Source organism: Morone saxatilis, unplaced genomic scaffold (assembly GCF_004916995.1).
Source record: "Morone saxatilis isolate NCDOM2014 unplaced genomic scaffold, NCSU_SB_2.0 Contig2, whole genome shotgun sequence".
Classification (NCBI taxonomy): Eukaryota; Metazoa; Chordata; class Actinopteri; family Moronidae; genus Morone; species Morone saxatilis.
This window is the reverse complement of record NW_023339762.1, coordinates 12,681,845-12,706,780: the sequence shown is the minus strand read 5'-3', so window position 1 is coordinate 12,706,780 and position 24,936 is coordinate 12,681,845. Positions and strand designations below refer to the sequence as shown.

General features: G+C 41.7%; 1 protein-coding gene across 2 annotated transcripts in view; it reads right to left on the bottom strand.

Annotated features, from left to right (window-relative positions):
- Nucleotides 1–24,930, bottom strand: part of LOC118329985 (potassium voltage-gated channel subfamily D member 2-like) — a 32,492-nt gene extending 7,562 nt beyond the window's left edge. For both annotated transcript variants that reach the window (XM_035664350.1, XM_035664351.1), the window contains exons 1-2: nucleotides 24,712–24,930; nucleotides 23,233–24,416 (exon numbers count right to left, since the gene is read on the bottom strand). In XM_035664350.1, the coding sequence (XP_035520243.1) occupies nucleotides 23,233–24,344 (1,112 nt within the window). In that variant the 5' untranslated portion in view covers nucleotides 24,345–24,416; nucleotides 24,712–24,930. The remainder of the gene's footprint in view (nucleotides 1–23,232; nucleotides 24,417–24,711) is intronic.
- Between the last annotated feature and the right edge of the window lie 6 nt (nucleotides 24,931–24,936).

Below are 24,936 nucleotides of genomic sequence, written 5' to 3'. Positions count from 1 at the left end.
GAAGTCACACATTTGAAGTGGGTGAGGAATAAATAGGACTTTTCTGAAGTCTCTTCTTCCTGGCCTACTTTCTACATGCCATCGTGACGTTCATATATAATTACACACCTGCTGGCGCCAGCTAATGCTTTCACATCGTGACCAAGCACGCTACACATCCCCTGTGACCTCTGTTAGCCAAACAGCTTGTAAAGATACAGGGAGTAGTATCACATCGAGTAAAAGCAAAAGGGGAAGAGAACAGTGTGATGCCGAACCCTGGAGGAATCGTTTAAGTCTGTGGGCCACTTGTATGTTTTGTTCTTCTTCACACAACAAAATGGACCCTGAATGTTGAATGCAGATTCAGAGTGAAACCGCATTAAAACAATTCTGCAACACTGATCAACACTGATCCGACGGTGTACCTGAGCACAACCCTTTTTCAACATTATACCAATGTTGAACAGGCTACATTCAGCATAAAACGGATTAATGGTTGTACATATGTCCCATGGGACTGAATCATCCCCATTAAAGAGATTAATGCGCCTGTCTTCTATCAGGCAGCTGGACCTGTCCGTGCTCAAGGTAAAGCTAGAATCAAACTGTCTTCATGATCTCACTTTCTTTACATTAGCTGACATCTCCAGTGCCACTTATTAGCGGTGGAACCAATGAATCAGTTCAGTCAGGTAAAAGATTTCTAAGATAAGCATCTGCGTTACCATTTCAGTTCACTCCAGTATGTTCAACAGTAAGTGAATTAATTATTGTTCATACCGACGCAACGTTCAGCAGTAAGTTCAGCGCGGTGCTGGTTCAAACAATTAAAAACCAGACTATACAGACACCGCTAAGGTTAATGGCTCAGCAGACGTGTGACAAAGTTATCATATCATGATTGTTTCTGTGGCTTTGTGCTCTATTAATTGGATTCTGATGAGGAAATAACATATTTATCTATAGTTCCACTGCTAAAAGCCACTGATTCACTCAGTGACAACGGTGATTTAGAAAAGTCAGCTCCGTTTGAAGATTATGTGTTTAAGATTTGTTCTTACATGTATTAAACACCTCAACCACTTACCAGCCAATACTCCCATGACTAACAAGCTAAAAACATTTAGCCGCAAACACATTCTGCTGCCACACAGAGAGTTGATTATCATTCAACATCATAAAATAGGGGAGGGGAATTAGGGAGCGAACCCTGATTTCTCCCAAGCAATTAATTGCGCAAGACACAAACCTGCAAATTATACCCACAAATCATTAGAACATAACCTGCATGTTCATGAATAGCCTTCTGCAGACATTTTAGGCCACGGGCAGCATTGGGATTTAAGACAAAGAGTGCAAATGAATGATTCAGAGCATGTATGTTTTCCTTGTCTTTCTAAACATCCCGCTATGTGCTGTGGAGGACAGGAATCCACAGGATTGCAGGTGGGTGAGAAGACTGATCGAGACCCTAATGCGCAAATGACCTGAGAAGACCATTACCTCCTAAGAGTAAGATGAATGCAGGTAGGAAAGGACATCAGCATTGCTCAGTGGCTGTGACAGCCATGCGTCTCTCCAGTGAGGCAGGGTAATGTGAATGTATCGCTACACGGGAGGTTGACTATTTCATAAATGAAGTTGTCTAATGCCCACGGCCGTCTGTTTGAGTCATTAGCCTCAGGTTTCCATCACATTGGGCCCAACAGCCTGGGCTTTTACAGAGCTTGGGCGGAAAGATGTAAAAGTGGACATTTTAATATCACGCTTGATGGGACTTCATGTACAACAGTTTGCTTTCAAGTTGAGTAATCTCACACAGATGTCATTAGTTTTACAGTTCATTACAGGTCAAGTCATTTTCCTATGTAATCACCGACGAAGCCTGACAGCAGGTGTCAATTATAGATTTTGGATGTACTGTTGAAAGCCTATTAAGAGATCCACATAAAAAATGCAGGACAGCATTCCTTCACATAAATGTGACTGCTCACGTGTGTTTTATTCCAATGGGAGGAGTGTCAAGATGCTGCTGCATGTGAAAATGAGCAGTCAACTGTGGAAAACAATGTATTGCAGTTCTTTCAGTGAGCGTCGTCTTTTGAAAGCAAAGCATAGCAGCAAGCAGGTAAAAAGAAGAAGAGAGCAAGCGCACTCTGGAGAGAGAAGCACTAACAGTGATGGATTGTTCATAAGGGGGAAGCTGAGATACACAAAGCTCTGCCTTCTGGATGACGGCAGAGGTAGGAATTAACAGCAGTGAGAGATTAAAGTAATGTTCCTGCTTTGTTCTTGTTGTCTCTGACTACCAGGTACCCGCGTGCTACCCCGAGCTGACATGGGTGAGACACAAAGATGGATGGCCAGATCCTTATCCACCCTGCAGAGGAGGAAGAGGAGTGTCGGAATGACTGAGTATCAATTCCCTAGTTCCACCCACCTGAAACCATACTGCGCTCGCACTGGTCTTAAAAACATTCGCATTCTGTAGAATTGTCCTACAGTGAGATGACAGCATTGCAGATGAAGCCCAGTGTGGTGAGAGAGAGTGAAACTGGGGATTCGCCTCAGACGGTATAGGAGAAATGTCACACTAAAAGGAATATTTGAATTCTAGAAGCGGGGGATGAATGTCCCCGCCCGGCTTGGATAATAGACCAATCAAACATTCATGAGTCCCTGTATCAACCTGTGTGGCAGAGTTTGTGCGGTTGACCTTAAAAGCGTTGCGGTATTCCATCAGGTGGTGCTCTGAGACAGATTTCTGTACATGACCTCACCGCCTCACAGCGAGCGCTGACACCCAAAAACATGGACACGCCTGAACACACAGGAACACACACGTACACTGGCAGTTAAGAACATGCACCTATGTGTGTGTGTATGTGTGTGGGTGTGTGTGAAAAGGCCTTTAATTTGACATCTAGTTAAACCAATCCCCTTTCCTAAAAAAGCAATCTTGTTCCTTGATTGTCTTCCAGAACCCTGTGTCTGAAATCTGACTGCCATATGGTTAGTGGGAAGCGAGAAAATAAAAAAACAACAAACAAGATATCTGGATGACTTTACAGACACGTCATTTGTTTATTTTTCTTCTCAGAGACAGGGCAGCTATTTTCTTTCTAATATCAAACACAATGAAATTAAATCTTTTTAGGTAAAATGAGCCTAAATTGAAAAAATCATGACTTGCACCGCTGCAAACATTAAAGTGTCGGCAGTAAAAAAAAACACTTCGTGTACATAAAAAACCCCTCTTAAGTGAGCACAGGTTCAATATTCTGATGTAATTGTAGAGGTCTAAAGTAAGTCCTCCCAGGGTCCCACCGACTGACATGCCGGTTGAGATCACTGCCAACAGCTTAGCGGTGCTGACAATTAGGATCCAAGAAGGATTGTGGCAGATCTTTCAGCTGAGGGGGCTTTGTCAACAGCGTTAAAATCCAATCATCCACTGGCACCTCTGTCATAGTACTTCTAGCTTCCACTTCCAGGGTTTTACTGTGAAACTAACTCGCCTCCTGCAGAAGTGACTGTAGTAATGTGCAATAATGAAATCAAACGGACGCTCAAATGGCCTCACAGCATTTGATTCCATTGATGTGAGTGATCAAGGTCAAGGTGTTCAAATGAAGAAAAAATCCTGTGATGAAGGAGCTGCTGGACTGTGTGGTACCATCCTATAAAAATCTGTCATGGTAAAGACATTGAATCTCATCAAACTGCACTTTGATCTACTCCACTTTGATATTTCAATGAGAAGCAATGGAATGTAAACTAATTTGATTAATACATTAAGCATTTTGATTCATCAGCTGATTAGAATCAAGATGAATTAAGCACACTGTCCTATCTCGGGCACCATCTATCTCCGCTTTTTCATGCCAATAATTACAGAGGGGCCTGCAATCTGATCATCTAAATCTGAAATGAATTTCAATCTCACCTTCTTCCATGAGATTGGTTTAACTTTGCAGTTTGTCTCTTATTATGTGTGAGTGGGGGAAATCGTCGTTCATTAGACTCATTGGTATTTGTTGTGCGTGTTGAGTCACAGTAAAGTTATTATGAAATGCTCTTTGAGATGCTAAAACAAGAAATTCATTTGAAAAAGCCCTTAATTGTGGAAAAATGTCAAGGTCAACCACCCTTGGTCTAACAGAATTAGCATTTTTTATCATTTCAAAAAGATGAGATTGGTAAATTCCAAACATGCTCTCTGCATTGAGTGTCCTCAGCCTGTCTTTGATAATTCTGTGAATGCATGATTTTCTGTTTGACCTTCAACAACCATCCCATCGCACACCCAGCTCCCTATCAGTGCTTCCTGGGGTAATTCACTCGCTCAGTTTCACAGTTCAATGGTTTCTACAGCACAGACAAGCCCTCCAAACCTGTGAGACCAAAACCTGTCAATTATCCTGAAACTCCGATACTGTCACGAACTGTACCAATCAAAAGTTGATAATGACAGAGAGAGGCATTAAAACTGTGCAGGGACAACAGGATAGTGGCAAGGTCGGGAAGTATCAGATACCCTTACAGTGGAGACATCTTCTGCGGGCGTGATGTGAAATGTAAAGCTAGGAGGATCAAAGAGTGCCAGAGTGGACACAACATTAAAATCTTATCTGAGAAAATGACATAGAAGTGATGAAGCCTTACACTGACCATCTGAGAAAGGCCCCATTTTTTACATGACAAGGAGCAAATGGAGCAACGCGCCACAACAATACGGTTCTCTGTACCTTCTCCACAAGGCTGAAAGAGTACAATATTCATCCTTGCTGACAGTTAAATAATAGATGTACAAAAAGAATGTAATTTTCCTCCTGAACTCCATCATGCTCAAACAACTATGAATTCGGAACCTGAAGAAAATGGATTACACCGCCTGCATGTCATAGAGGCATACTAACATGAGTGACAAGAAGAGATACATTTTCTGTGGTGTGTGGCCGCAAGATTTATGGAGTACTGCAGGAGAGGTCTTGAGGGTGTGTCAGAGCTCTCATATAAAAAATTTAGTTTGTAAAAACAAGAAAGGAAAGGCTATATGATCGTTCTTTTGTGTGCCAATAGGCATTGTGAATCTGACCACAGAGTAAGAGAAGAGCAATGCAGCAAACAGAGATTGCTGCATTTATATATCAACAGGAAAACTCTCTCTGGTGTACCATATATTTATATAATTGATGAACCAAATGTATCTGTTTTGTGTCTTGGTCAGCATGTTAAAATATTAAGCACATCCTGTATTTTTCTATTTCCACCATGAACAGATTGTAAAAGAATATCTTTGTAATCACAGAGAGACTGGCAGCATCACTGGTGGCGGCTAACACCCTGCAAGGATTTTTCAATGCAGTGGCACAGCTACAGTATGTACCACTGCAGTACAATCCTTGAGGGAGGTATACCACAAGGTTTCAAAAATAAGGAGCACAATAAATGAACATGATCTCCAACATGATCCCTAAACACCACGTATCATTCCTGATGTTCTGCGCTGCATCCCTGGCTACAGCCCGGGAGCACAACATCCAAAACGCTGCCTCTCTTGGGTTTGGACACCAAAGACTGATGGGATTAAGAGTGTGTGGGCTGATAGGACTCTGCTCTGATGCTATCCCTCAGATATACATCATTATAGAGGGGGGGAATCCCACAGGCGCTGGGATTAGCCCGTTAGATTTTCACTGCAGGTGATAAGGGAGAGAAGGAGAGGCTGGCAGAACTACACAACATAATGGCGAGATGGGAAAGCAGAGATAGGAGGGAGCCAGAGGACCGCACTGCCTGGTGTAACGCGTGTGGTAGGAAAAACAGAGCACTCAAGTATGAGTAACTGCGAACAATAGCTACAGGGATGGACAACTTTGAGATAGGTGAACATAGCCGACTGCGGGTAAAAATGCACAGACTACATTGCTCCGACTGGATTTTGAAATGCAGTAAAAATGAAATGTGGAGCAGATGTGGGAGATTGTTTTGTATGCTTTCTACAATCCAGCTCCAGTCTCTGCAGATTTGTGAAAGACGATGGGTAGAGCTCAAGGTTAGCATGTGAAGTTCAAGGAAACAGCCATAGCATGCACGGCTACATGCCAGTCGGTATTAATGCATTGTAAATGAAGACTTTGCGATGCAGCGTTGTCAATGTTGCTTTGATCTTCCAGCTGAACGTTCACCCTGGAGTCTCAGGAACTACACAGAACCAATAAAGGCCAGAGAAATCCCTCTATTTTAGCCATGCAGACACAGATAAACCATATAGAATAATCCCCCACGTATAGCTCTGGCAAAGGCACCTCAGCTCTCTCTCGCTCACATATCAAACATGTATTCCCTCAGCCCTCCAAATCCCAGCTTAACCCTCACCCTGCGAAACCGGGGGGCTAGTTATCACCATGGCTTTGACATTAGCATGCACGCCCTCTCTCATTTGGGAGATCTTCTTAAGAGTCAGGGATGATAAAAAGCTTTCCTCTCTACCGCTCTTCCATTCCTGACTTTGACTCACCCTTCCTCTGCCTGGACCTGCCTGTGTCTAACTATGAGTTGGAGATGAAACGCTTCATTCTCTTTCCTTTTCTCCTCCTTTTCTATTATCATGCAGTGCTAGCACAGCCCTGCTTGACATTTTTCTTTTCTTCTGCTCTTCTCCAGTTTCTCAGTCTACACCTGCTGACACTTGAGAAACAACTGCTGTCCTATGCAAAAAAGCACCCCTATTTCACTGCTATTATATGCCAAGTCACCTCTACTTCAGATCCTCATCGTCATGATTACAACCAATTTCTTGTGGCAATTTCTTTTAATTACTAGATGAATGGCTGTTCTGTATTAATAGAAGCTTTATGAGGGTTAAGTATCCGCACGGATCCATAAAATAGCATGCTCTCCTGCAAAAACATAAATGTGAGAACAATCATTTGTCAGGGGGAGGTCTGGATGATGCAAGTCTTCAATCAGCCAGGACATGATGAAACCTAGGTAAACTGACTCAAACACTGATCTCATTTTAATTCGTCATTCCATGTTTAGATTCCTGCCCATTACATTACTTCAGAAAGCCAGAGGCTAAAAATATATTCCCACAACGTCAGTATAATACTTTGATAATGCAATTACACTGCTTCGTGGGTGAATGGGGAGGGCAAAGGAACATGAAAGAGGGGTTGGAAGCACGAAGGGGCGCCAGAGCTATGGATTATGAGAGAACGTGATAATAAAACGAAATCATCAGACACTCAAGCGATTATGCTAATGAACTCATTCCGTATTCATCATAGGCTAATCGGCATGCGGGTGAGAGAGCGGTGGCATTTTCTTGAACACAGAAAGGTTTGATTGAGCAGGCAGCGAGTTACCTCACCTCTGGTGTGTGAGGGCCCGAGGTGGGGTTAAAGGTTAAAACACTAAAATTGTGAGATGACCAATTGTGACAGTTCCTGCTAAATTTGTTTGTGCGTGCGTGTGCTGTGTCGAATACACAACCAGATCAGGAGCACCTGGGCCCAGTGCTCCTTTTTGCTAGCCTTTTGCCTTTTCCCCGGGTGCAGATGAGGACGAAGCCCCCTCCGTCTTCTAACAAACTTGTCCCCGCCAAAAAATTTTTGCGAAATAAATGATGTATTGAAAATATATATTTAATACAAACCAACTCCATATTTGAAATAATTCCCTGATAAACAAAACCTTTTCCCCCCTATGTTTCCTCCTCAAGTGGTCTGAACCGAACTGGTCTCTCAGTGAGTCAGTGGTCTGTCAGATGAGCCCATAAACCTGTACTGTAGCTATACCCGAACGGCAGATTTTTAATCACCACATGCAATACACAATTAGTGTCTTTTACTCTTTAATACTGCGCGATCAACATTTATACGCACTGTTTCTGAACCTCCTTCTTACATTCAGCGCATCTATGTGCTGTTTTTTGCTCAAAGAAAGAGACCATCAAGCTAGCAGCAGAACCTGTGAAAGAAGCCAAGTCTGTGAAGTATTCTGCACTATAATAAGACCTTCATGGTACTAATACTTGGCTCTAAGTATCAGCTGTAAAGAAATTCAAAGGCTGTAAAATGTTTACATGCAGTGTTATTGAAGGTTACTGTGTGTCTCTGGTATCAGATTTGCAACACATTTGCTAATTGGGCAGCAATAAATTATATATATATAATATCAACATACATGTGTTTTTCACTTATAATTTAATAGTGTGGAAATGCAAATCTTTCACTGTAAAATTTAGTGGATTTATTTTCTTTGCAGTAGCATTAGTAATACAGTGTTAATACTATTAGCTGTCTTGTTGTTTTCTTGTACTCTGCAATGTGTGAAATTCTTATTTCACATGAAGAAGCACAATTAGGAGGCTGCTCACAAGGACACAATAGGCCAAACTTGCTCACACTGTACATAAGGACCTATGCAAATGGTCAACTAGTATTGATCAGATGAGATTTCTGAGTGACCCCTGTGACCTTTGTTGTCCAGTTTGGTGATGGTAAAGAGGAAAAACGTGAAAGGTCTTGCGGATTAGTGGCTCTGTGTCGGAAAGGGGAACTGGTCCAGGAGCCTCATCACACTGACAGCAGATTAGTGCTCCGCGGCGCCAGAGCAGACGGTGCAAGATTAACTTTGATGTGTGATTCCACACAGAGCAGCCGCTGGATATCAGCTCCCTCCACCAAATGGCCCTTAACTCTGAGTTTGCAGCGTGTGCATTCACAAGCTACAGTATCTACAAATCAGCCTTTTTTTTTAAGGCGGAAAACTGTATCACCAGATTCTGGGCTCCTACTAGAAGCCTTTAAATGTTTTTATATTTACTTTAAAAGAGACATTTTTTCCGGTATTGATTAATCTATTGATTGCTTTTTTGAAAATCAGTTTGTATGCTTATGCTTGTAAAAACAGTTGCTAATGTTTTCTGTGGCTTTGGAGCTTTGTGATGTCTAAGAAAATAATCTCTAATGTCATAGTGGTGTTATCAGGGTATATGTACTTGCTTGGAAACTTTAAATTTATAACACAAAGCCTGAGTTATAAACTAGAAGTGTGGAGTTTGAAAGAAGTGGACAGGGAGGATTTCATGAAAGAATGTTTTTCAGTTGCATTTTGGGAATTGTAAATCCTGTATATCCTAGGGACTTTAAGTTAGATATCTCAGCCTCTGCTGTTTCACTTTTGATATATTTTTTTTATTTGTAGCACAACTTTATAGAAATGCAAAAATAAATTGCTGGTTTACCCCTTCTATCTTTTAACCTTTCAAACTATTAAATGCACAAGTCAAAGAATAATTGAAAATGCCCATCCCCCATTTACCAGACCTGAAGTCTAATGTCTTGACCAACAGTTCAAAACCAAAAGGTTATTTAATGTCCAATTATACAACCCAAAGAATTTTGACTGAAAGAAAGACAATAAATGCTTTCAAATTGACCCTGCTGATTGTTTCTCCTTCTGTACTCATATCAATTAAGAACCCTCCCCCAGTTAATTCACTGCGTTTTTCACTGTCTTGGTTAATGTCAGCTTGTCATTTTTACTAGTGTTAGCCACAAAACTGTCACCTGTATAATACGACAGCGTTTACAAGCACCTTCCACATGTCACCACCCTAAATACTTAGATTGAAGGATTGGTTCTACAATGCAGGTTTTCTTTTTAAAATCTCAATCTCAAAAGCCAGGAAAAAGTCCCTTAGTCTCTATTGACCGTGGTGTTTAGAGACTGACTTGTGAGTCTAAGGTTGATGCTACAACAAGAGGCTTACAAAAAGACTTCAGGCTTACACATAAAGTAATGCCCAGTAGGTGAAACATATATCTAGAATTTGGAGGAAAGGAGAAAGTGTCAAGATAATGCATGTTGTTGGAAAAGAAAACTTCTCGATTCTGTTTGAATTGCAACTTTAAATTGTCTATATCAGCTTTTTATACCAAACAGCTGCAGCCCCTCAACTTCAGGTTTGCTTCCTGTTCACACAAAACACTCACATGCAGGATAGTTAATGGCTCACATGAGATACTGTAAGCAGATATAGAACTTAATACAGATACAGACTCTGATTATTTGCCATACCAGTGAACGAATAATTTTAAATTCCTCAGAGGGTCTTCAAAACATCAAACATCAAGGTACACATTCCAGCCATTAAAAAAAAAAAAAACAGCTGCAAGTTCAAAGGAACACTTCAAAATCTCACAGTGAAACTGAGGGGAATAGCAGAGGTTGGGATGAGACAGAAAGAGTGGTGAAGCGTAAAAATGTACTGAGCGCTCTCACAGAGAGTGTGGACAGCAGCCAGACTGGCGACAGCAGTGAGCCTAGATAACAGCGAGTACCAGGAACCAGCGAGAACCTGTGGGGAAGTATTGGGAAGAGCTGCATCTCTTCTAACAGCTGCTGTCTGGCCCCTGGGGCAGAGTAGAGCTGCTAGCTGCAACCATATCCACCATCTCCCCGCCTGCACCACGCTACTTCATGCGCATTGGGGACGTCATTACTTTTTCCATTTCACTCCATGAGAGTTCTCCTGTCAAATCAAAAAATGGCACGAAAAATAATAACTCAGGGCCATGGGTGGAACAACAACAACACAGCCGAAAGGTCATTTTGCCAATGAAAATTGGTCTTGCATCCACACAATCTATCAGTCATCAACAGGTTTATTGCTATGTTCACAGCAGGGGTGGCTGAGACATGAATTAAACTGACCCTGGGCAAATGGGAGAAAAGTACTGTATGTGTACTTAAAGACATGTTTATTTACAACTTCTACATCTTTGTCACTGCAGAGGACAGGCCTACTGATGAATAATGATGTTAACACTCCAAACACAGGCGGAGTAAAGTCACAGCTTTGGCTCCACCGCAGACGGCACACTTCGAATGTACCGTTAGCAATCGTGACTGAATGAAGGTTATTCATTTTAATCACACTACAGCACACCCTCCCTACCACTATCCCAGGGGGTTGCTATATTTAAGCACTTTTTCATTTCTTCTCCTTTTTTTGGTCTTGGCTGATGGCAAGGCAATTGCTTTGTGGGATGTCTGCCCTTGAAGAATCAGACAACAGAAGGAGATATTTATACATACTGTAGATGTGGAATGAGAGCAAGCTGTATCAAATTGAACACCTTCCTCTTTGACTGTGTAGTGTTAAGAAATCAAATCACAGGCGCTTTTTCCTTTGCCTGCTTTCTAGCTTTTATTTCTTTTTTTACAAATGTTTCCCCTCCAAAACAGAAGTGACGTTGGTTTTGTACCTGTACTCTAAGATTAGCTCTCTGTCCTGGGGGAGAGAGAAAGAGTTGGAATGTTCGTCTCCCATTTCTCCCATTCATTTTCCCGCTTTCTAATTGGGCTTCTCCATCTGTTGAGGTCTACAAATTGTCTTTTGGGGAAGCTACAGCTAAAACATCCTATCAAACACACAAATACATCAGGGACAGTCTTCTTGGAGCGCTGCCATCCCAGGCACTGAAAGAGTAGTCTGTGTGCGTGTGTGTGTGTGTGTGTGTGTCTGTGTGTTTGTGTGTGTGTGTGCATGTGATGTATAATCAGAAGTCCAGCAGCATACAGCCTGGAGATAAGTAGATATCCAGCATACGCTGAACTCTGATTTGAAGCTGGCAGGTTTGGCTACTTGGAAAATTAATATATCTACCACACAGCAGATCTGTTGCGAGCAAGTGACATACTTTAATAAGAATTACTTCACAAGATGACAATGTTGATGGGTGCCTGAAACACAGTGCCAGTGGTATTGACTGTATGTCTCATGCACTTCTGATAAATGTGTCTCCTCTGCAGTCCCCAAAGACGTTGAGTAAACAGAGGCCATTTTTAAATTCTGAGAAATGGCAAAAATTTGGGGATTCTCTTCCAATTTTCACTTAGAGTTGTTAATGATATGGGAAATTGTGTTCCTCATGCTTGTCACTCTTTACATCCCATTGACTGGGAGTTGAATACTCAGGAGTGAGCAGTGGGACGTGTGACAGTGTATTTGTGGTGATGATTACAGCCCATTAACTTTGATGGATGCCATTTCATAGAAAAGACGATGGGAGTTGGAACGACGACGATGCAGCTTGTTTTCTGTCACCAACATGTGTACACAAAATTGTGGAAAAGAGCCTTGACGAGTAAACTCTAGCAGTGTCCATGCAAAATTGATTTTTGGATTCCGAATGAGACCACTTCACCTTTGGAGGTAATTGAATGTCACATTAGAGAGGATGATGCTGGATCTGTCTCCCAGGACGCTCAGGCATGATTCCCCTGTGACCTCCAGAGGACAGCAGGGACCAGAGGATCCACCAACACCACATATGCTACCAGCACATACATCAGGAATTTAAATGGTGTGTGTGTGTCTCGTTTGTTTTCACGTATGTGGGAGCGAGTCTGTATGTGCAAGTAAATGAGACGAAGGTGGGCCTGAAATTGATTGCAGTGTCCGGCTTTATTAATGCTAACTGTCTGGGCGGCTTTCTTCTCTGCTAACTCGCTTGCTTGTCTTTGCCTTTTGGCCCAAATTTGTGGCTTAGTCAAATAGAGACACATTTGATTTGTCTGTGGCCGTTACGTAAAGACAAGGCCATGCATGCCAGAAATCTAACTCTTAAGCTCCTCCACAGGGATTACGGACAATTGGCTAAGGGGGAAAATACAAATAATAATCAACTGTTTACGGTTTTCCACTAATACCTTGAAAAAGAAGAGAAAATCCCCACATGGAAATGCAATCCTTAAGCAGTTGAGATACTCCTGTGTAGGACGCCTGCAGAGAGATACACAGGCGGGAAATCCTCTAGGTGAGAGCTGAACCTGTACGTCAGTAACACCTAGACAAACATATCAATCTACAGTAGCTATCATCTATCCCATTCCAAATAAAGCTTTTAAATTGTTGCCATTTTTAAGCAAACCAACCAGTATCAGCATCAGAATATATTGACAGAATAGGATTAGGATTTGTCATTTTGCTTTTAACTTTCAACTTTAATATGCTTACCTAATGTGACCTTGTTAGTTCTTAGCCTAACTTACCCCCTGGAGTGTGTATTCAGTGTGTGGTGGAAGAACTACTTTTATTCTTAAGTAAAGGTTAATAATATTTTATTTATTTATATTTATTGGAAAATGCTCAATATTGCACTATTATCAAGTATTAATAATACTGTAGTTTAAAGTATCAAAATAAATATTCAGAATGGCCCCTTTCAAATAATGATGAAAAAATTATAATAATAATTAAAGTTATTACAACTGAACATGAATGTCATCAACAATTGCCAAGATATTTTACTTAAAACTACAAATGTCAACCTCATTGTAGCGCTAGAGTAAAAGTTAGAATTCATCAGTAGAATTTATCCTCTGGGGACTAACAATGTCTGCAAATAATTTAATGTAAATTCATGAAGGAGTTGTTGAGATATCTCAGTCTGGACTAACGTGATGGGCCGACCAACTGACAGAAAGACATTGACATTCATAGAGCCACGTTGCTAAAATAAAACTACTGTCTGTTTATGCAGAAACCTGGAAAAATACTATGGCTGATCACTGTGTGATAGTAAATTATGCTGAAATATAGACAAAAGACAGCCACTGATATGTGCTGCTTTCAACCTGTCATGTGACTGCACTGAATTTACAATGGGTGGGCACAATAAAAGCATCATCACCATTTCCCTTTGTGAAGATTTAATGCTCAATTCTTGTTGAGACTGTGGCAGGGAACTGTTGATTTAACACTGTGGTAATTCAATTGCATCACGTTGTTATGTGTGATTGAAATTTTGAGTACCCCCATAACCTGAACTCACATCTGTCCGACACACAAACACACAACAATTACACAAAAACTAAAAAACAATGCAGTTATCCACGAGCTGGTAGTTTTTGTAGCGCTATTGTATTGGAGTGCTTTTTTATTATACTAGACTTTATTGTGTCCACAACCAATACAGAAGTCTATAATAGTTTTAATAGCAACTGGAAATTATCTAGCAGAATAAAACCACATATATTTACATTTATCTTTAAAAATTCTAGAAAGAAATCTATCTAAATCTATCAGTTGAAAGGGTCTGAAGGTCTGAGCTTGACATTAGAATGAACGGCACTATATGATCGGCACTTAATATGTCATCAATCCATCTAAGACCGCATGGAGACAGTTAAAGAAGACTGTGGCGGTGACACTGATACACCTGCAGATGAGAAATTAGTTTGAGGTGAAAGAAAAATATGTAGCCCCAGAGCACATGCCCTGTTTAGTTTCTGTTTGACCAAATGGCCTACATTAGGTGATATATTTAGCTATTTATAGAAGCTGGGCCAGGCAGGAAACAGCTGCCATGCGTCAGGGTGACAGCCTGACATCCCTCATCTCAGCAGGACCTCCCTGCCAGGCAGACAGTAGGAAGCTCTTTATACCTAAACTGAAATGGGACATAGCCTCTTATCATTCATACTGCATACAGAAACTAATAATCTATGGAGCCTGTAGCAAAGACTCAACAATGAAACTGGGTTAACAGTGGCTAGTATGGGCAGCTCCATCTGAAACTGCACTTGTGCACTTTACAGAGATCTATATTCTTCTTTTACAGCGAACACTGTGGATTTCATTTAAGTGGGATCAGTACTGATCATGAGGAGCTTTTATTGTAGTGTCCTGGCGCTGTAAACTGGCACGATTCCTCAGCTCTGACAAAAATGAGACGCTTCATGAACAGTGAAGCAGAGCTTCGAGCTGACAAACGGGCTGAATCAATATTCATGACTTTGCCATGAAGCTGCTCACGTTCACGTATTATGAATGGGCTGTAAACCAAGTTTCAATTAAAGCGTGAGCATCAAAGTTTCACCGCTCTCTCTGAAGCCACGCTACGCCTTCTGTTTGTCTCTGCTACATGAAAGTCTATATTGATTATAGTCCTCTCATAGGATACAAGAGAGAGACTGGTGTTAACATTACACACTATCATACAATGAAAGTGTGTCACCATAAAATAAATGTATGCTACAGAGCATTTAAGTGTAGGTACTTTACAAACTAGGATAACTGTCAAGATAATGGATTTCTTTCATTTCACCCCAGTTCATGTTTAGCTGAGAGGTTTTAAAAACAGCATAACTTTCTTTTTAAATCGGTATCTATAGTGATATCATGTCACACCAGCAAAAGTTACATCACTCTATGAATTCTTTTCTGTTTCGTTCACACAGCAGGCTGATGATTGCTGTTAGCTGTAATCTTTGAATCTCTGCTGATCACAGATGTTGGTTTGTTGGCTGAGGGGCAGTTTTGATAAAGAGACAAATGTCAGGGGGAGGGATACTCACACTCTGGCATTATAAATTCTGGCAAAGTTTCAAGTTATTGTGTTTGCTATGCTGTCCCATGCGCCTGAAAGAGAAAAAAATCACTGCAAAGAGCAATACACCCCAGCCCAACTAGTCACAGTGACGGGTGGGACTATCATCACCTTCCTCACAACATGTTGTTCTTACATCAGTGCTGCAAAGCTGGATTTAGAGGTCAAGAAGGGGGCAAAAGGGCAGATTGGGTCTGGGAAATAATAAATGCTAGTGGAGTGTTTACCATAGTGACAGTGACAGCTAAAAATAAAAGAAACAACTGTCTCTCCCTCAACCAGCACTCATTACATGCCAATGCAGGGAGTGGTGTGATGTTCAGACAGGCATAGCAGACATTAAAAATCTTACAGCTCTCCGTGAAAACAAACCGCAGCCTGTTCTTTGTATGCTGATTAGCTTAAGTATTACACAAAGTAACAAGTGCAAGGCCAGTGACTTGCATATGTTTAACTCTACAATTTATTACAGTGACTTTTTTTCACAATGCTAATGTGACAGTGTGGGAATTACTCGTATCAATTCATTCCTCTGTTGTTTCAACACTATGTTGAGTTGATAATTAGTTGTCTGACCTAACAGTGAAACCCTGAGCATGAAAATTTAAACAAGTGAGCAGTAGTAACTTCTCTCCAAGGGAACCTTTTGTGGCTGTTCCTGCACTCACAAATGTAAAAGTTTCTACAGTATGTGAAAATTTTCTATTGAAAGAGAAAGCTGAATATAATGAAAGGACATGAATTTACACAATGGAATATTGAAAAAGCTTCACAATAATGATCCTCTCAGAATAAGAGAGTAGTACAGTGGCTGAGAGAACTCAGTGCACTTTAGCTTAAAGGAGTAGTTCAACATTTTGGGAAATATGTTAATTCGCTTTCTTGCCAAGAGTCAACAAGTCTGCAAAATTAAAGAATAAGTTAGGATTTAGTGACATCTAGCAGTGAAGTTCAACTAACTGAACACCACTCGCATCTGTATTTGACGACCTGTGTGTAGGAAGAACCATGGTGGCTGTGAAACTCTCGAAAAATACGAATGGGCCTATCTACAGCCAGTGTTTGGTTTGTCTGTTCTGGGCTGCTGTAGAAACATGGCGGTTCAACATGGCTGCCTGGTTCCTCTGTAAATAAAAACGTCTCATTCTAAGGTAACTAAGACACACAAATCCTATATTTAGGTGTTTAATGAAAATATACATATGAATATTATATTCTATTTCTGCCAATCGATCATTTAACCCTAACCCTAAATGTTACACACTGGACCTTTAAATGATAAAATGCAGTGTTTCTCCATTCCCTCTAGGATGACACATAAAAGTGTTTTCTGATCTGACATCTCTATTGACAGGACAACAAGTTTGACAAATATAACAAAACATTTAGGAGTGTAGAATCACCTGAAGATAAGAATAATTGTGATTTTGTTACCTTAGAATGAGCCTTTTTTATCTACCTTCCATTAAACTGCCATGTTTCTACAGCAGCCCAGAAAGATAAACCAAACACCGGCTGTAGATAGGGCAGTTTGCGTATTTTGTACGCTTCATGGCCACCAGGATCCTTTTGGGTTTGGTTAAACAAAAATTACTTGGTTTGGTTCAAGTCACACGCAACACAATGGACGTTACCGGGGGAAAACTAAAAACGGAAGAAAGACTTCCGGAAACATCTGTTTTGTTGTGTTTGTTTATTCACATTTGTTTATTTCTATGTGTTGCATATATATTGCAACACAACTTTTCGATTATTTATTTATATGCTTCTGTTGCATCCCCTACAGTGGTGGATGGACTGATATCTGAAGGACTGATACCACCAACACTATGTCTTGTTTTGGGTATCGATACCTGAATCAATAGGATTGTTGCTCATCCCTAGTGCGGAACTAAAATGGTATGCACCTTTGTCAGTAGGGATATACTAATAACGATAACAATAATAAGGATTAGTGTTCAGAATAACAAGCTTTAATATACCCTCCTAAAATCTTGTCGAACACATTTATTGCGATCCTGACATGATAACTGCATGCATCTAATACTAAGAGAATCCACTTTGAATACTGTTGTACATTTCGACAAACTGATGAGGAGGCATTATGTGAGTCTGCATACCAATGTCCATGACCAGACAAGCCATTTTCATCTGTATGTAAATGCTGACTATGTAAATAAGCCATGCAGCACTAGAGGAAGAGATAGCTGTTGGGCTTGGGTTTATCATTTACACACCATTTGATCCAGCGATCTCATGGCGTACACTACATCCGATATCTTTTACGACACATCAACTTTCAAGATAGGACAGAGTCACATGGTGGGCAATATTTCCCAATTTCCTTCATTCACTCAAGCTGGGTCAGGGTTTCTGGGCTGTTAGATTGGATGGAAGTGGAGCCAGGCAGAGCAAATGCTTTCTAACAACAATGAAATTGAGGTGATGTGTTTTCTCACATATCTCCTTATTTCCTAATGCAGTGATGCTGCATTCATTCGTAGTAACTTTAATCTTGTTCTGGAAAATTCCATTAATCTTTGACGTTGCTCGCAATACAAAGAAGAAGATGAAAATGCTGAGCAGTGTAAAAAACACTGATGCCATATTTTATGTCCTCACACTACGTTACCCAGGCCCAAGTGCAGAAACATGCTAGTCTATTTCCCTGCTTAATGCAGCACATTCAGAGTGAATTAATGAAAACCCCCCGCATGGAATGAGTGTTATTGGCGCTGCCTCGAAGACGGGTTGTCAAAGAAATCGAATCAAATGGAGGGACAGCCATTTTGTCCTTGCCATATAGATTATTTATCAATCTGACCATCCGCAGTGAGGCATGCCTGCTTTTAGAGTCAGTTCACACACACACAGTATCCTCACATCAACCTACCAGCTGGCCATAATCTGTTTTTCAGTTCAGGGTTGACTGACCACAAATACATTTTCTTTTTGACATTGTACTATTCAATGAAAGAATATATAATATCATTAAAATGTAATTTAAGGCGCAAATAAAAGTCTTTGAAGTTTCCACCTACTAAAGTACATCAATATGTTGTAATAAATCTATAATATATGAATGCCTATAAAATGTTAATCAATCATTCAACTCACACCTCCACCCTTTTAAATCTCTAGCTGCCAGTGTGAAACTGTTTCAGTGGGATGAAAACAAAGAGAATTAAAAAAATGCAGGGGCTTGCGTATCTTTAATTTAGCAGAAGAAAAAAGCAGCTCTGTTGTTTTTTTTTCACAGATTCTGTCTTTCACAATGATCTTAATCTCCAATGAAGAGGGCTGCCTGTTTTCCATCCCTCGCTCTCACTCCTCCATTTCGCAGTCATTTGCATGGGCTGAAAGGAGCTTGAACAGAACACATTTCAGTGCCAGGTTCCCCTCATTAAGTCACCTGTCACTTCACGACTATTATACCAGCCTCATATTAGCGTCACCTCTCCTCCCCAATAAAGCACCTGGAGGGGCATTGCAAGCCTACAGGCTAATGGCAGCCTACACACCTCACATCAGCCACTTCTGCTTTACACAGTAATACATCACATTGCTCATAATGGATTGCTGATTTTCATAATGTGCATAACATACACAATGCCAAGTGGTGTAATGTATTCTACTGAACACAAAAATTACACCCATTGCAGTACATAATCAAACACACCAAATGTTCTCGCTGACTGTCGTGCTCTGTCGAAAAAAAAAAAAAAAGGGAAGAGAGTGAAAATCCTCTGCATTGCCTGCCAGGGGCATGGTAACTTATCCAACCACATGAGTACTATATCATCAAGAATGCATTTGTTATCTCTTGAGTACAGATACAGTAAAACGCCCTCCAGATTGTCCCTGTACATTTCAATTAGATTTGACATGCAGTGAAGGGTTTGGACTTCAAAAAGCTTTGCTCTGCACCACATCGAACCATGAAGTTAATTCTTTGCATTGTAGGCTTTGATTGCCATGGGGTGGAGGTGTCAAAACTGGCAAGCATGATAATGGTTATACTTCTGGTGGTTTATGGGCCCTACAGTGACCCTCGTGTCTGTTAACCTTGCCTCCTCTGTCTTATAAATCCTATCCTGAGAGGTTTATAGGTGCTCACTTGTCAAGCCTTTCTAGTCGTATTTGGTGGGTGGAGCTGCAGCATGGACAAACGACATGGTGATAAATTTTACATCTGTTGAACTACAATGTACGGCTGCGTTTGTTACGACAATATACGACAATATACGACAATGCACAATGAATGTCGTGACAAATCAGTAATTACAATGATCATTCCTGTCAGCATAATCCGGAGGCGGTGGCTGACAGGGTATTGATATGAGGATTGGGAGAAAAGTGTGTGTGTGTTTGAAAAAATCTTTGTGTTGGAAGCTAAGGCCTATTATGTCTATCAGAGGTAATGTCTGTTTGTCTCCAAAGGAACGTGTCTGCCTCCATGCCAGACTAAACCCTGTCCTCCTCACTCCTCTTCCCTTGTGGGTTGCGCTTGACTTCCAGCGTTTTCACAGCTGCTCTCAGCAGTGCACTCCATTACACCTTAAATCACTTAAAAGATCTGAAGCACCAAAAACTCCCTCTGCAGCTAATTCACCCTGACTGCGTGGATCATCTAGAGAAAACAAGAGCAGGAAAACACTGCAGCATCTGATTCCAGACTAATAAAGGCCAGCGCTATCTTTATACCGAAATCTACCGTTGCCTTAAATGGACAGTATTAAATCAAGTCTCAAGATTATCCTCTCAGACCTTACTGCACTTTTCCGAGATAATGCAAACACAATACCACAGATAAAAATGTCACATTTTACACCCGGTCACCCAATTCTTAGCAGGAGCACTCTGACAGAGGCAGATTCCTCTTTGTTGCGTACCCAAAAGCAGCCACAGAGATTAGGCTCAATAACTAAGGAGGGATAAGTGGGTCTTGTCCTGTGTTTGGTGGCACAGAGCAGTAGACACACAGAGGTGTGACACGCAGCTGCACAGTGCTATTGATTCTCCGTTGGTCTCCAGGCACCCTTCCTTTTCATTCAGGCTGCCTGCCAAGTGCCTCTGAACAGGAGCCCCTGCTCTCCCAATGTCTGCACGTCTGCTTAAGCACAATCAATGGGCCATCAGCAGGGGAGAGAACGCATGCCACTGTCTTTACTTCCACAGGGTGTGAGTCAGGGAAATTGAAAATATATGTAGTGGAAAGGCATCATGATACCATGCAGGCATCATTGACTATCAGAATGAAATCAAATGCTTCAAATGGAGGTTCCAGCCAGCAGCACTCCCCTAGTCTTAAAAGAGCTCATTTGCAACCGAATGAAAAGACTACCCAATTCATATCGGACTTAAATAACGATTCGTTAGACGTGGATACATTTTTCTGCATGCTGTGATCTGAGACAAACCATCACAATACATCATTTCCCCTGATCAGATAAGCATTTGAAGGTTAGTGGAGGAGAGTACGACGACAGATATTGTCCTCACTTCAGCGTAGACAATGACAACCACACTTCAGCTTTAGGGTTGTATGAGGCATATTTTTTAAAAGCGTCAAGACAATGATGGATCATGAGAAGGAGCCGACTTTGTCTTTTAGTGATGGGTATTCAGCCTCTCCATCGGTGGTCCACTCTGCAGCATTCTGCACCACTGCAAGGCTTCAGTTCAGGTTGCAAATCTGTCAGCCAGGCTGTCATGGTTCACAATGGAGTGACAGAAACGTCCCCATTAGCAAGGACGTTTCAGTTTTGTTCTCACACGGCAGAACATCTTTTTCAAATCCATCTTAAGCAACACAAAGGGGATTCCGAGCTGAATGCAGCAATATCTTTGTTGCTCTCCAAAGATAAATAATGTACCCTCTTACACAACTCATCTTTCATCTGCTCTTTGAATCTGAATGGAAAGCATGGCCAATGCAGCATTACATCTGAGGTGGCAGCTTCAATCACCGGATCGTGCCTATCACTAATTATGCAGTCATTGGTCATTTCGAGGGTGAGTGGTAGTTCGACTGGTATTGAGTGAGTGCACGGGGAAGCTCTGTATGTCATTAGAAGACAGGAAATCCACTAACTCTGTGTCACCCGCAGCATGACGGCAGACAGAGAGAGGCTGGCGTAGTGACAATAAATAATAATAATTATTACAGTAATAATAATAGTAACATATGCTGCCTGCAGAGCTGAAGGGTAACCAGGTGCAGAGTGGCTGCATCACTGCAGATATGAGGGCAGACAAAAACAAGACGGATCTATATTAAATACAAGTAAAGTCAAACAAAGAATTCAGTTTGTTTGCATGAAGCATGAACAATCCTCTATCAGTTAAACTAAAAAGAATACAGGAAACTGTGAATCTGAACTTTATATTCACAGAATTATGCCACATCTCAAACACACACACACACACACACACACACAACTGCAGACACAAAGGCAAGCGTGAACACACAAGTACACACAGCCAGTGGCAATTTGTTTTGCAATGTTTGATCTGTGATGTTATGACAATGAAATTAAAAGACAACATTATTTCAACAGGACCTCATTTCTGTGTCAGCAGTGAAGAGGAGGGCGTGAGCGCTCACATTGTCTGAGTGGCTGTTCAACCTCATACGTGCAGCAGCGAGTAAAGAAGCAACCAGGGTATTTTTACACACAAATTAGAAACGGTCTGATTATTATTTCGCACTGTACAACTTGTAATAACGCTCCAGGCAGCCAAAACGCCGCATTCACTTTATTCATATGACAATAAAAAATAAAAAAAACAAATGGCAGCCAATCGGCTCATTGACACAACTTTTCAGCACCCTGGAAAGCGCACCGCCCCAAAATGCTGAGCTGGAGAGAATAGTGGTAACAATAACTAAAATAATAATAATAATAATAATAATACACACAGAGCAGCTGAACGGTTGAGTGCGCTCATCAATACAAATTAATTTGATGTAATCATCTTAACCGTGTTTAATTATTTTATGCTACATCAGCACATAGACAGCTGACGTTGTTCATGAGCATGAAATTAGCATTCAGATATTTACTGTACCTCGTTAAAGAAAGAGAGAAAGGCTGAGAGAGGGAGGGGGCAGTTTAAGAAGAGGAAATGTTTGTGTGTGTGTGTGTGTGTGTGTGTGTGTGTGTATTTTGTAAACTACTTTGCCTTTAATTCAATCATTCGTTCCTCAGTTTGGCCTGTAAATGCGGCATGCAGGATGTTGGCCAGCTAGGAGCCTTTCTGTCTTTGGTCCTAAGAGCTCTCCTGTGAGGTGGAATTTAAATAAATAATAAAAAAAAGCCCCCCTCTAATGAAATCGGTGAGTTCATTGCAGTAACCTTTCCAAAAGAGCGCATTCAATAAAAATTGTTTAAAAAACCCTTGAAAAGAGGCAGGGACGAGGCCTAACCCTTGGATAAGGGCCGCCTGTGAGGCGCAGGCTCATTAATAGGCAGTGAATGGCGCACGGACGCCTCCTCGTTCCCGCCCTCACACTGGCTGAGCAGCGCTCGAGGCTGTTAATATGCCCAATAAATGCACACCTGTGGCCGCGCGACAATTAGTTCAAACAATGGCCTAACATTTGTGAACATTAGTTCTCTGTGTGGCTGGGCAAGCTAATGTAACCATATTCCTCAAGAATTAGACAAATAAGATTTAAAAAAAAAGATAGTTGATGAATACGTGGTATTGTTGTTTTGTACTGGGTTTAACTGAAAAACATGGATGTTTCGAGAAGGCAGTGAGCCAGCCGAGGCGGTGATTTATGGTGAGTTAGAAAAGCTGTAAAGGTTTTATGGACTTAAATGCAGCCACCTACCCCAGTGTTGTCATGGTGACAATGGTGTACCAAAACGCTGCGGGGATACTGGTGAACTTGGTGGCTGTGGAGCCTTTTTCTGCATAAAACATGACCGTTGCAAAGATAATGATGGCCATGGTGAGGGAGAATAGTAGGAAGCCCAGTTCGGAGGCGCAACTCTTCAAGGTGTAGCCCAGGATGCGCAGCCCCGCGGAGTGCCGGGAGAACTTGAAAATCCGAAAGACCCGGAAGACTCTCAGCGTGACGAAAGCGCCGCTCACCTGGTCATTGTCGGTCATGACCAGGCCGATGTAGTAAGGCATGATGGCGACCACGTCAATGACGCTCATCACACTCTTCATGAACTTGTACCGGCTGGGAGCGGCGATTAAACGGAGGAGATACTCAACAGTGAATATCATTACGCACGCAGTGTCTAAACAAAAGAAAGCCAGTGCGTAACGGTCTCCACAGGACATCTCCTTCGACCTGTTGGGCATAGTCCCACACGGAACCGTCTCCACCACGTTGGCCATCACAGATATGGCAATGAAGAAGCCTGTGACATAGTAGAAGACCAGAGCTAAGGTGCTGGTGTGCGGGTTTTCAAAAGCCCGCCACAGGAACTCCCGGTAAGTCAGGTTCACCGGCGTGACGTCATTGCTCATGTCCATCTCCTCGTCGTCCTGAAGCCTCTCGGCATTTTCGCGCCTCCGGTCCTTGTACTCCTCGTAACAGCAGTCCCCGATGATCTCGGGGATTATCCCAAAGAACGCGAGCTCCTCGTCGTACGCAGATATGCACTCTTGGCGCGGATAGTGTAGTTTCCCCGTGCGGTAGAAATTGAGGATATGTCTAAAGATGTCAGGGTCACGGTCGAAAAAGAACTCGTTTGTCTCCTCGTGGAAAAAGAAGTCTCTCTCCGTGCTCCCCAATAAAGTGTCCGGGTACCTCTCCAAAGTGGTTCGCCACGTCTGAAACTTGGTCCCACTCACGTTGAGGATGATGAGTCCGTCCTGGCCTTTCTTCTTCTCTTGGGGAGGGATGGGCATCGGGGTGCTCGCCACGGGCATCCATCCTATGGCCGCCGCTCGGGCGAATGGGAGCCATGCCGCTACACCTGCTGCCATGCTGACCTATAGTGTTTTTAATACAACCCTGCTCCGTTTATCACAGTGCTATGGCTCAGAGATGAATTGCATCTGCAGGAAGAACAGCAGATAGAGACACTGGTGGTTAGGGTTCTGAAGCTCCTAGGCTTAACAGAATGTGATTAGAAAAACACACAAACCCATTTGCTTATACTGATACTGCGCATAGCACTGTTGAGTATCACTCTCAAGCCTTTTTCCTCATTGTACCTGTTCAGTTATGGAAGCCTACTTTGCGGCAGAATATGAATTGGATTTCGAGAAACCTCACCCATCAATAAACAGGGATAGATTTTTTTTTTTTTTTTTTATCAATGAAAATCTAAGTAACGTAAAAAACACCCACCTTAGGGAAGGCTGCTCTTTAAACTGCATCCACGGTGAGTTTAATGAAATACCTATCCACGGTAGAGGATACTTGCGATTCCACCCATCTATCTGTCACTGCAGCCAGGCGATAGAGGAAAAACAGTAGAATAACGTCGCATCAACAAGTTAAACAATTGGAGCGGCAGTTTCTCAGCAGAGAGTGATCATTCGTCCGAGCGCGATCTTTTCTCTTCTTTTTTTT